The sequence below is a fragment of the Ursus maritimus genome, unplaced genomic scaffold, assembly GCF_017311325.1.
Source record: "Ursus maritimus isolate PB19 unplaced genomic scaffold, ASM1731132v1 scaffold_24, whole genome shotgun sequence".
NCBI lineage: Eukaryota > Metazoa > Chordata > Mammalia > Carnivora > Ursidae > Ursus > Ursus maritimus.
Genome location: NW_024424897.1, coordinates 33,597,263 through 33,610,602, shown reverse-complemented (window position 1 = coordinate 33,610,602; position 13,340 = coordinate 33,597,263). Strand labels below are relative to the sequence as shown.

Sequence of the window (13,340 nt, the reverse complement as noted above, 5' to 3'; positions counted from 1 at the left end):
TATAATTTTTCTCTTAAGTGCAATTCATTTAAAAAGAAAACAAACAAAATTCTGACAGCACCAACTTCTTACTTTATGATAAAAAATATTTTTTCATTGACTATCAAATAATTTCCATTTACCTTTCTCTCCTTTGTACTTGATTGCATCATAGTACACCTGCAGTAATTCATCAAAATCAGTTTTTTCTCCTCCCTGAGGTTCTACAATGACTGTCTTCACCAACTCTAGATTATGCCATAAACCAGTGTCGAGCCAACGTTCTTTTAACTTTTCTAATAACTGAAAAGGAGAAAGAAAAAAATGAACTTATGTGTCCAAATGAACAAACTTACCTTGGTTTGTTGAAAGAGAATGTGACAACAATGTGACTATGGCAAACAAATTAACCTTTCTGCATTTTACTTTTTTCATCTATAAAATGAGAAAAACAAGAATATGTCATAGTCATTATTGGATTAAATTCATTAACCAATTTAGATAGCTCTGAATGATGCCTGGCAGATAGTAAGAGCTCCATAAAAGTTAACTGCTACTGCTGCTGTTACCATTTCTATTACTACTAACATTACTGCTGTTGCTACTACGTCTATGATTGCTCTCTTGGGGTTTCAAAAGCAGAAAAAAATGACTTTTGTCAAAGTTGATAAATTTTAAGTTATCTCTTTAAACCTAAAGTGAAATTTCCTTAATATTCTCACCTGAAGATTCTTTACTTTTTTTTTTTTTTTTTTTTTTAAGTAGGCTCCATGCCCAGTGTGGAGCCCAGTGCAGGGCTTGAACTCATAAGCCTAAGATCAAGACCTAAACTGAAATCAAGAGTCGACCACTTAACAGACTGAGCCAGCCAGGAACCCCAACTAAAGATTCTTTATTGAAGATTCTTTAAGATCATTTTACCTAGTCCATAGGCAGCAAAGCCATTTAAAAATTTGATCATCACTGATAAACTGAATCAAATAAATATATAAACAGAGACTCAGGTAGCTAACAAGTATTTCTACTTGTTACCCAAGTATACAAGTATAACAAGTATACAGGAACAAGAGAACATTTACAAAAATAACCATGTGCTAGATTATAAAAGGACTTTCAACAAATTTCAAAGAATATCAGATTAACCACATATTCTAACAGCAACGTAACTTTAGATTAAAAAACAACACAAAGTTAGTGGGATTAAAAAAACCAGCAAACAAACTCGACACTGAAGATTATATTCTTAAAGAACATATGGGTTATATGTCAATTATAACTCAATAAAACTAGAAAAAACAACGTACAATTAAAAGAGAAAAAAACACAGAATTCATGAAATTTTTAGATACGAATGGTAAGAAAAGCACCCACAATCCAAAATATGGGCTTCAGTAAAGGCAATAGTTAGATATATACTTATAGTTTAAGATGTATTTATTTTAAAAACATGAAACTGAATGAAGCATTCTTTTTAAGAAGCTAGAATATCAGATAGTAAATGCAAAGAAAGTGGAAGTTAACAATAAACATGAGAGCTGAAATAAAAAGACAAAAGCCAGTACTAGAGATTATTATGATTTAAATTGACCTGTTTTACCCACTTGTTCTATTCAGAGTTCTATGTAATGTGGACCAGTTATTATAATGCAGGCAAGCAACATGACGTTACCCCAAATTCTCTACAGAACAAGAACTAATTTTTACAAGGTGGTTTATTTCCTCAGAATTTCACCCTTATATATTTGATTTTTTAAATAAAATTTATTTATTTATTTGAGAGAGAACACATACACATGTGCAAGGGAGGGGCAGAGAAAGAAGGAGAGGGAGAGAAGCAGACTCCCTGCTGAGCTCAGAGCCCGACAGGAGCTGACCCCAGGACCCTGAGATGGTGACCTGAGCAGAATCAAGGGTCCCACATTTAACCGACTGAGCCACCCAGGCGCTCCATCACCCTTATCTATTTTCAGAAATAAACTTAATAAGATCATAAGATAAAATTTTTTATCACTGCTATGGTGTAAATGTTTGTGTCCCCTCAAAACTCATATGTTGAACTCCTAATAGCCAAAGATGACGGTATTATGAAATGGGCCCTTTGGGAGGTGATTAGGTCATGAGCACGGAGCTTTCATGAATGAGATGAGTGGTCTTATTAAAGGGATCCCACAAAGCCACCTTGCTCCTTCCACTATATGAGACACAGCCAGAAGACCCTGCCCACCGACCAGGAAGAGGGCTGTCATCCAACCTGATCTTGGGACTTCCAGCCTCCAGCACTGTGAGAAATAAATTTTTGTTGTTTATAAACTACAAAGTCTGTGGTATTTTATTATAGTAGCTGGAACAGATTAAGAAAATCACTAATTGGTAAAATACCTCATTGTATATTATACAATGATCAAGGTACCCTGATTAATAAAAAGAAAAATTCTCTGTAATGTCATGTTATTAGGTTTAAAAAAAAAAGGCAATCATTAATCTAAAAGTCTTTTTCACTTTGAGTGCCTCAAGGGTTGGCTATTAAAATTTGCTCTTTGAATATGCACTTTTTTTTAAAAAAATATGCACTATTTTTGAATCAGTCTCTCATCAGTGCTAGGAAGTATGAAAACCTTGTAACATTATTCAGAGTTACAATGTATATGGGAGAGTCAAACTGAGTCTTCAATTGAAAAGATAAGACTATTATAAAGTTGATAATGTTCAGTATATTAATCTCTTTAAATTTCTCTACTGAATAAGCAGTTTAGAAGAAGATATAAATATCCTAAGGATGTAAAACCAGGTAAAATGTGTCATGAATTTGCATAATTGTTGATACTTAATGCAATTTAATCCAATGATATACTGTTTTATGTCATATGAAAACATAGATAGCATTTCATCTTTGATTCCTTATCTTGAGATAATAACTGCCAGTACAATATGTTTTTAACATTTAAAATCTGGACGGACATCTCTCTTTGCTTGAGGAAGATCATAAAGTTGGTCACTCCAAAATATATTCCATAGAAGGCAAGTTTGAGAAATAACAAAGAAATTGGTTCAATATACATTTACCCCCAAAGAAATTCCCATTATATAGAAGAGAATTCAGAATATCAAAGAGTTGTATATGATTTTAAAAAACATCTAACAAAAGTTTAAAAAATTTCAGAGCAGGTCTAATATATGCAAAATTTCAAAATTTGTTATAATGAATGAAGAAAAACAGTCTATATACTGACTTTTTAGATTTTAAGAACTTCAAAAACTTACGGATAATGAAAATAGCCACAGATTTGTAAATACATCATGAATATTACAATTAAAAAGTAGAATATGTATTATATCTATCACTTTTATGGCAAATACAAAACAAACGGTCATATATTAATAAATCTTTAAAAAAAATTATCTGCAAAATAAGGCCGTTAAAGTTTGATATATCTGAAGGAATTTTTAGCTCTAAAGCTCTTTAATTCTATTAAATTTTTAAAACTGAATTGTTGGAATGCTTGGGTGGATCAGTCAGTTAAGCGTCTGCCTTTGGCTGAGGTCATCATCCTGGGGTCTTAGGATCGAGTCCCCCACCGGGCTCCTTGCTCAGTGGGGAGCCTGCTTCTCCCTCTGCCTGCTGTTTCCTCTGCTTGTGCTCTCTCCCTGACAAATAAATCAATAAAATCTTAATAAAAATAAAAATAAAAAACTGAATTGCTAGTATATAATATTTACATATAAGATTATAATTCAGAGAACAGGAGCGAACAAAAAGGAGAAAGGTGGGACACTAAAAGACAGACTATTTTTTTCTAGGTTTGCATTAGAGCTGAAAAACTTTATTGTTAATGCAAATTTTATAATGGGACAAAATATTTTCCCTAAATAGAAACCATTAAAATTTGCTTTAATTGAAAAGAATTATTTTAATTATCTAATCATAGCTAAGAAGTTATTAAACTATTTTTTTCAGAAAAATTTTATGCACTTTGACATGTCAACCTTTCCAAATTGCCATACCATATTCATTCATTCATTCATTCATTCATTCATTCTTAAGTAGGCTCCACGCCTAGTATGTATGTATTTATGTATGTATGTATTTACTCACTCACTCACTCACTCCATGCTAGTGTGGAGCCCAACACGGGGCATGAACTCATGACCTGAGAGCAAGACTTGAGCTGAAATCAAGAGTCGGTTGCTTAACCAACTGAGCCACGCAGGTGCCCCTGCCATACCATTTAAAGCCAAGTTCAGAGAAATATTTTAGGCAACTCAAGCAAAGCTGAGGCAGATAAGAGACAAATAATTAATCATAACTAGGAAAGCTCTTAGAAATTAGAAAAAAGGAAAAAAAATTTGCTCTTCAGTTGTATCTATTTTTAATAAGTGTTGGTAAGAATATGGAGAATTGGAATTCTCATACACTGCAGTGAAAATATAAAATGGTGCAGGTGCTTTGGAAAGAAGTCAGGCAGTTCTTCAAAAGGTTAAACATAGAGCTACCATATGACCCAGGAATTACACTCATAATACCCAAGAGAAATGAAAACATGTCTATACAAAAACTTGTACATAAATGTTCATAGCAGCATTATTCATAATATCCCTAAGTAGAAACAACCCAAGTATCTTTCGATTGATTGATGGATAAATAAAACTTGGTATATTCATGCAGTGGAATATTATTTGGTCATAAAAATCAAGTGCTGATACATGTTATTACATGGATGAACCTTGAAAACAATATACAGCTGACCCTTGAGCAACACAGGTTTTAATTGTGTGGCTCTACTTATAAATAGATTGTTTTCAATACAGTACAGTGCCATGTGTGTATTTTCTCCTCCTTATGATTTTCTCTAGCTTATTGCTAAGAATGCAGCATACAATACATATAACATATAAAATATGTGTTAATCAACTGTTTGTTTATGTTATCAATAAGGCTTCTGGTCAACAATAGGCTATTAGTAGTTAAGTTTTGGGGGAGCCAAAAGTTACACACATATTTTTGACTACATAGGGATTAGTGCATTTTTCAAGAGTCAACTATACCAAGTAAAAGAAGTCAGACACAAAAGACCACATATTGTATAATTCCATTTATATGTAAGTTCCAGATTAGGGTAATACATAGAGACATAAAGTAAATTAGAAGTTGTCTAGGGGTGGGGAGGGGAGAAAGTTAGGGGGAAGATGAGGAGTGATTACTAGTGGGTATGGAGTGATGAAAATGTTCAAATATAGTTGCAGAACTTTGTGAATCAAATAAAAGCCAATGAATTTACACTTTAAATGACTGAGCTGTATGCAAATTATATCACAATAAAGATGTTATATTGAGAAAATGATAGATGGGATATAGAACTTCCAAACCACTACAGGAAAAAAAGACAAAAACCCATATCAATTGAATATGACAAACATAAGGGGAAAAGAGGTAAAAGAAAGCACAAAATAAGGTGGTAGAAAATAAGTCCAAATATGCTCAGAACTAAAGCAAACACAAATAAATTTAACTGCTTTATTAAAACTGAGACACTCAGATTATTTGGAAAAAAAGGAAGAGTGGTAGGGAGGGACGGAAGAGGTGGGAAGAGAAAAAGAAAATAATCATCTATATGTTGTTGTTCAATAGAGACACTTAAAATTAAACCACACAGAAATCTTGAAAATGAATTTATAGAAAAAGAAATGCAAGGCATATACCAAAAGCAATCAGGTATATCACAGTCATAAAAAATAGACTTCAAAGCAAAAAATTTTATAAGAAACATATATTCCATATACTTAAAAAGTACATCCACTAAAAAGATGTAACAGTCATGAATCTTAATGCACTTAAAACATAGTTTCAAAATATATAAAAGAAAAGCTGACAAGAAATATAAAGATAAACTGATCAATTCCCTAAATACTACAGAGGATTTCAATGTACCTCTGTTAGCTATCTATAAATGAGTTAGACAAAATTAGTAAGGATAAAGAAAATTGAAGTTTATAAGAATCATCCACCTTGCTCTAGGGGCACCTGGGGCGGCTCAGTCAATTAAGTGTATGACTCTTGATTCCAGCTCGGGTCATGATCTCAAGGTTGTGGGATGAAGCTCAAGATTTTCTCTCTCCCTTCCCACCTGCCCCTCTGCTGCTTGCGCTCTCTCTCTCTCAAATAAATAAATAAATAAATAAATAAAATAAATCATCATCAACCTTGCTCTGATATGTAGGGAACTTGGTGCTGAATGGAAAATAAGGATTTTTTTCAAATATGGAATAATATACATAAAGAACATATCAATAATTTTTTTAAATTTGGAATCATACAGATTCACTGGAAATGAATATTAACAGAAAGGCCTTCTATAACAGAACAAAAAAAGCTTTACACAGAAATAGGAAAAATATTTTCCAATTTTTTGGGAACAACTTCTAGGTTCAAGAGGGAAACAAAATGTAAAAAATTTACTTAAAAACATTTTGACTATGCTACGTCTTTTCTGCGTAAATTTTAAATCAGTGTCTCAATTTCTACAAAAATGCCAATAGCAGTATTATTTAAACAGCAGAACATAAAAAGACTAGAAACAACCAAAAGTATTTACTAAAGGTAATATGTAAATTGTCTCATATTCATACAATGGATTATGATAAGCAATAAAAATAACCTCTACCATGGATTAGTGAAAAAAAGCAAATGGCAGAAAATGATATACAATATCATGCCATTTAAAAAAAAACAACAAAAAAAAGCAAAATTAAGTAACAGTGTTTAGGAATATATATGTATTAGGGAATATGTATGTATGTGGTAAAGCCATCCTTAAAAAATAAATGTAATTACAAACTTCGGGACAATGATTAACACTATGGGAGTAGGCAAAGGGATGGGATTGAGAAGGGGAAGCCACATAGCTTTAAAAGTAATATTTAGCTCTTAAGTGACAGTTTTGATGGTTTCATCTTATTAATTTATTAATATACCTCATAACTAACATATGTATTACATGTGCTCTTAGGTAAGTATGAAATATTACATAATGATTGTGAAAATGGAGCAATATGTATTTCTTTTGAATGTTTTTAGCAATACCAGGGCAGTGGGGATGGAGGGTGGAGACAATAAAACAAACAACAATAAACATATTTAGCTTGTACAATGTGCCAGAAACATCAACAAAATCTAAGGATAAAGCAGGGAACATCATAGAAAAGATACCTGCCTTCATGGCACTTACATTCTAATGAGAAAACATTACATTCCTAAAGATGCAGAATAAATATGGCCTGCAACTCTAAAATTTGTATCTAAAACCCAGTTTGCTCCTTTATGTGCTATATTCATAAGACTAGTCAAACATACCAGTTAGATATCTCAAAGGCACCTGAAATGTCTCATATGAGACCAAACTTTTAACATTCTAGTGTTTGTTCTTTCAATAAAGGATATCACCATTCACAGAGTTGCCTTTGCTAGAACACTGAGTCATCCTTAACAATTCCCTCTTCCCTTCATTGCCCATTTACAATTACCAACCCTCTTAATTTTTGTCTTCTAACTATCTCTCCATATCCAAAGCCACCACCCCAGTCCAAGCTATTAAAATCTCTTGAAAAACTACTCCAATAATCTCCTAACTGGATTTCCTGTTTCTTATCTACCACTCTTACATCTTTACATTTCAGCCAGAGAATATTTTCAAAACACTAATTTTACCACAACATCCACGCACATCTCCACTTTAAAAATTCATTAAGTGTGCATCAACAAACCCTCCTTGCCCTCATGGAAACACTGATTCAACAACAATACATGGAGCAATTACTTTTGTGAGAAATCTGGAAAACAGTTAAGAGACTCCTGCCCCTAGATGAGTATGAAACCAGCTGCATAGAAAGTAGGAAAATTCGTGGCACCACTTCCTTAGTCCCTCTCCCCAGCTTAGCATGGTGTGACTCAGGGAAAACTTCCAACTCCTGGCTTTTCCCTGAGGAGGAAAAGAGAAGACTGAAACATACATCCAACGTACAGACTATTTGGGGAGCTACCCAGGAGACTGGTTTCTGTCTTGCTTAAATCTAAGCACTGACAGGAAATGGTGCTGAGATGGGGGCTACTGAGCACAAAGGCTAAGGTTTAGACTAGAATGCATTCACTCACCATAATCTGTCCCCCTGGCTCAGGTCTTAATTAGGGGGAGAAAATCCCCAACTCCCAATTTCTCCAGGGAAAGGAAACTGCTGGACTGTGTATTCAATGTCGCACTTTTTCAGGAAGCTGTCTGAAAGACTGGTGGTTTCCGTGTCACCTGTCTCAGAGCACTGACAAGACCCAGTATACCCTAGATGCCAGGGGGCCACTGAGAACAAAGGACAGTTAGGTAGCTTGGTGCCACTCCAGAAGACTAGCAGTATAGCAGACAAACCTATATAGCTTGGCGGTCTCTAGCCTGAATGGGGAGACAAGAAGAGTGGACTATGTTGTACAACATTCCAGCTTGGCACTGCCTGAGGCACTGGTTTCTGTCTTGCCTGAGTTAGAGAGTCGATGGGACCTGACATACTCTAAAAGCCTGGGAGCTGCTGAAAACAAGAGAGAGCTGGATGGCTTACAGTACTCCAGAGAACCTGTAGTACCACAGACAAAAACCAGAGGGAGCAAGTGATTACAAGCTAAAAAAAAAAAAAAAGGAAAAGCCCTCTAATTAGGAATTTACACATAGGAGTCTAGAGAAGACACTTCCACGGGAAAGGTTTTGGAGGTCCCCAGAATCTGCAGCTACAAAGCCAGTCCATAAAAGACTCTTTTATTCCCCCCCAATATGGGTAGATAAAAAGGAACAAAATAAACTCCAGGAATCAACTATAAAGAAATGGAGGTATATGAATTACCTGACAAAGAATTCAAAATAACCATCATAAAGATATTCAACGAGCTCAGGAAAATGATATATAAGCAAAATGAGAATTTTAAAGAAGATATAAAATATAAAAGAGAACCAAACAGAAATTTTGGAGCTGAAGAAAATAATAAGTAAAATGAAAAATTCACTGAAGAGATTCAACAGCAGACTTAATCAAAATAAAGGATCCATGAACGTGAAGACAGGTCATTAAAAATTATCCAGAGAAATAAAAAGGAAAAAAGAATGAAAAAGAGTGAATAAAGCCTAGGGTATTTATAGGACAGCATCAAGCAGACAAGTATATGCATATGGGGCTCCCAGAGGGAGAAAAAAGTGAGAAGGGGGCACGAAGTTTATTTAAAGAATAGCCAAGGGGCACCTGGGTGGCTCAGTTGATTAAGCATCTGCTTTCAGCTCAGGTCATGATCCCAGGGTCCTGGGATTGAGCCCTGCATCAGGCTCCTTGCTCAGCTTCTCCCTTTCCCTCTCCCTCTGCCTCTTTCCCTCCACCTGCCCCTTTCTCCCTTTCCCTCTGCCTGCCCCTCCCCCTGCTTATGCTTGCTCTCTCTCTCTCTCTGTCAAATAAATAAATAAATTTTTTTAAATTTTTAAAAAATTAATAAAGGATAGTAAAAAACTTCCCAAATCAGGGGTGGAGGTGGAGAACAGACATCCAGCTTCAAGAAGCCAACAGACACCAAATAGGATGAAATCAAAGAAGGTCACACTGAGACACATTATAAACAATGTGTCAAAAGTCAGACAAACAATTTTGAAAGCAGCAAAAGCAAAGCAAGAACCCCCATAAAACGACGAGTGAATTTCTCAGCAGAAATCTTCCAGGCCAGTAGAATGTATATCTGAAGTGCTGAAAGAAAAAAAAAAACCTATCAACCAAGAACACGATATTCACTAAAAAATGAAGGTGAGATAGACTTCCCTAGAATAAACAAAACTGACGGAGGTCACTGCCATTTAGACCTGCCTTATAAGAAATGTTAGAGAGAGTACTTCAAGTTGAAATAAAGGTGCAGACAACAACACAAAACCATAAAAAATGAATTTTCAGTGAATAACTGTTAAAGAGACAAAGATATTATATACTGAAAAAAGTGTCAACTCATGAAGATGTGATTATAAACATATAAATGCCTAAGAACAGAGCTCCAAAACATATGAAACAAATACAGAATAGAATTGAAAAATAAAGTTCTACAATTAACAGTAAGAGACTATAATATTCCAATTCCAATAATGAACAAAACAACCACACAGAAGTTCCATAAAGAAAAAAGAGAATTTGAAAAACACTATCGGGACGCCTGGGTGGCTAAGTTGGTTAAGCATCTGACTCTTGAATTCGGCTCAGGTCATGATCTTAGCCTCAAGAGATTGAGCCCCACATTGCGCTCTGTGCTCAGAGGGGAGTCTGCTTGGGATTCTCCCTCCCTCTCCCTCTGCCCCTTCCCACTGCATGCTCTCTCTCTCTAAAATAAATAAATCAATCTTAAAAAAAAGAAAGAAAAATACTATAAAAGAGTTGACCTAACAGATATATATAGAACACTCAACCCAACAAAATAGAATACACATTCTTCTCAAGTACACGTGGAACATCCTCTACAACAGACCATAGATTAGGCCACAATACAAGTCATAATAAATTTTAAAAGGATTGAGTGGTTTTTCTGACAACCATGAAATGAAACTAGAAATCAATAACAGAAGGAAAACTGAAAAATACACACATATGTGGAGACTGAATCATACACTCTTAACTATCTTCAGACACATGAAAACAAAAATACAAACATATCAAAACTTATGATACAGAAAAACAGTGCTACAGAAGATATTTATAGGTATAAACACATACATTAAAAAGAGCTCAAATTAATCTTCATTGTACGTCTTAAGAAACTAGAAAATAGCAAATTAAATAAAAAATTAGCAGAAGGAAAGAAAAAATAAAGAACAGAGCAAAAATAAACAACATATAGAACAGAAAAAGTAGAGAAATGAAAGTTTGTTCTTTGAAGATAAACAAAATTGACAAATCTTTTATAGATTGACTAAGGATAAAAAAGACTCAACGAATGATTAAAATCACAAAAGAGAAAGTGGAGACATAACAACCAACTTCACAGAAATAAAAAGGATTATAAGACAATACTATGAACAACTGTACACCACCAAATTGGATAATCTGGATGTAATGAATAAATGTTTAGAAACACATAATCTACAAAAATATATAATTATATATATATATACAATATATACATACAAAATATATATATAAAAATATATAATATATAAAAGAATTATAATCAACCCTCCTCACTCCCAAAAAACTGAAGAGGAGAGAACACTTCCTAACTCATTCTAGAAGCTAGCATTACTTTGATACCAAAGGCAGACAAAGATATCACAAGCAAAGAAAGCTACAGATAAATATCCCTCATAAATACTGATACAAAAATCCTCAACAAATTTTAGCAAATAAAATTCAGCAACATACTAAAAGTATTATAGAGGTGCCTGGGTGGCTTAATCGGTTAAATGTCTGCCTTCGCTTCAGGTCATGATCTCTGGGTCCTGGGATCGAGCCCCACATTGGGATCCCTAATCAGTGGAAGTCTGCTTCTCCTTCTCTCCACTCTTGCTTTCTCTCTCATTTTTTCTCTCTCTCAGATAAATAGAAATTTTAAAAATTCTTTAAAAAATGAATAAAATAAAATAAAAGTATTACAAATCATGACCAATTGGGATTTACCCCTGGAACACAAGGGTTGTTTAACACATAAAAACAATCAATTATATATAACTTACTACACTAATAGAATGGAGGAAAAAAAGGTACATGATCTTCTCAACTAAGGTAGAAAAGCATTTGACAAAATTTAACACCTTTTCATGATAAAAACACTCATACTAGGAAAGGAAGAAAATTTCCTAAACATATTAAAGGTCTTTTATGAAAAACTCACACCTAACATCATACTCAATGGTGAAAAACTCAAAGCTTTCCCCCTAAAATCAGAAACAAGATAAGGATGCCCAACTTTGCCACTTCAATTAAATAGAGCAATTAGGCAAGAAAAAAAAAGAAAAGATATCTGAATTGGAAAAAAAAAAAAGAAGTAAAACTATCCTTATTCACAGATAACATGGTCTTACATCTAGAAAACCCCAAAGAATACACATCAACTACCCCCCCAAAAGCCCTGTTACAGCTAATAAATGAAATGAGCAAAGTTGCATGATATAAAACCAACATGCAAACGTTGGTTTCATTTCTATACACTAACAATAAACAACCATAAAAGGAAATGAAGAAAATAATTCCATTCACAACAGTATCAAAAAGAGGATCACTCCAGCAGCACAAACATAATAGCATCAAAAAGAATAAAACATAAAAAAAAATTTAAAAAATAAATTTAGAGATAAATTTAACCAAAGGGTGAAAGACTTGTATACTGAAAACTGTAAAACACTGCTGAAAGAAATTAAAGAAACAGAAATAAATGAAAAAAACATGCCATGTTCATGGATTGGAAGACTTAATATTGTTAACACGACAATACTACAACCAAGATGATTTATATTCAGTGTAATACCTATCAAAGTCCTATTTTTATTTTCCAGAAATATAAAAACCCATCCTCAAATTCATATGGAATTAGAAGGAGCCTTGGATAGCCAAACAATCTTGGGGGCAAAAAAACATTGGAGGACTCATATTTCCTAATTTCAAAACTTAATACAAAGCGACAGCAATCAAATAGTGTGATACTGACCTAAGGACAGATATATAAACCAATGGAATAGAGAAGAGAGCCCAGAAATAAGCCCTTGCATTGACTCCCCCCCCACCCCCCAAATCAGGATACTAAGACCACTTCAATTGATTTTCAATCAGGATACTAAGACCATTCAAAGGGGAATGGACAGTCTTCTCAACAAATGATGCTGGGAAAACTGGATATCCACATACAAAAAAATGAAGTTAGGACTTGCCTACACCATTTATATGTTAACTCAAAATTACCAAAACCCTAAATGTAAGACCTAAAACTATAAAACTATTAGATGAAAACATAAGGCAAAATCTTCTGATATTGGATTTAACAATGATTTCTTAGATATGACATCAAAAGCATAGTAACAAAAGAAAAATATAGAGGAACTGAACTTCTAAATTTAAAAACTTTTGTGCATCAAAGGATACCATCAAGAAAGTGAAAAGGTAATCCACAGAATAGGAGAAAATATTTGCAATTCATTTATCTGATAAGAGATTAATATCTAGCCAATATAAAGAACGCCTACAACTCAAAAACAATCCAATTCAAAAGTGGGCAAAGAACTTGAACAGACATTTCTCCAAAGAAGATACACAAAGGATGAATAAGCACATGAAAAGAAGCAGAACTTCACTAATCATCAGGGAAATGCAAATCAGAA

At 33.8% G+C, this 13,340-nt stretch overlaps 1 protein-coding gene across 1 annotated transcript in view; it reads right to left on the bottom strand.

Moving 5' to 3' along the window:
* Positions 1–13,340, bottom strand: part of BRIP1 (BRCA1 interacting helicase 1) — a 179,914-nt gene that overhangs the window by 48,865 nt on the left and 117,709 nt on the right. The window contains exon 15 of the mRNA XM_040640924.1: positions 123–282. Within this exon, the coding sequence (XP_040496858.1) occupies positions 123–282 (160 nt within the window). The remainder of the gene's footprint in view (positions 1–122; positions 283–13,340) is intronic.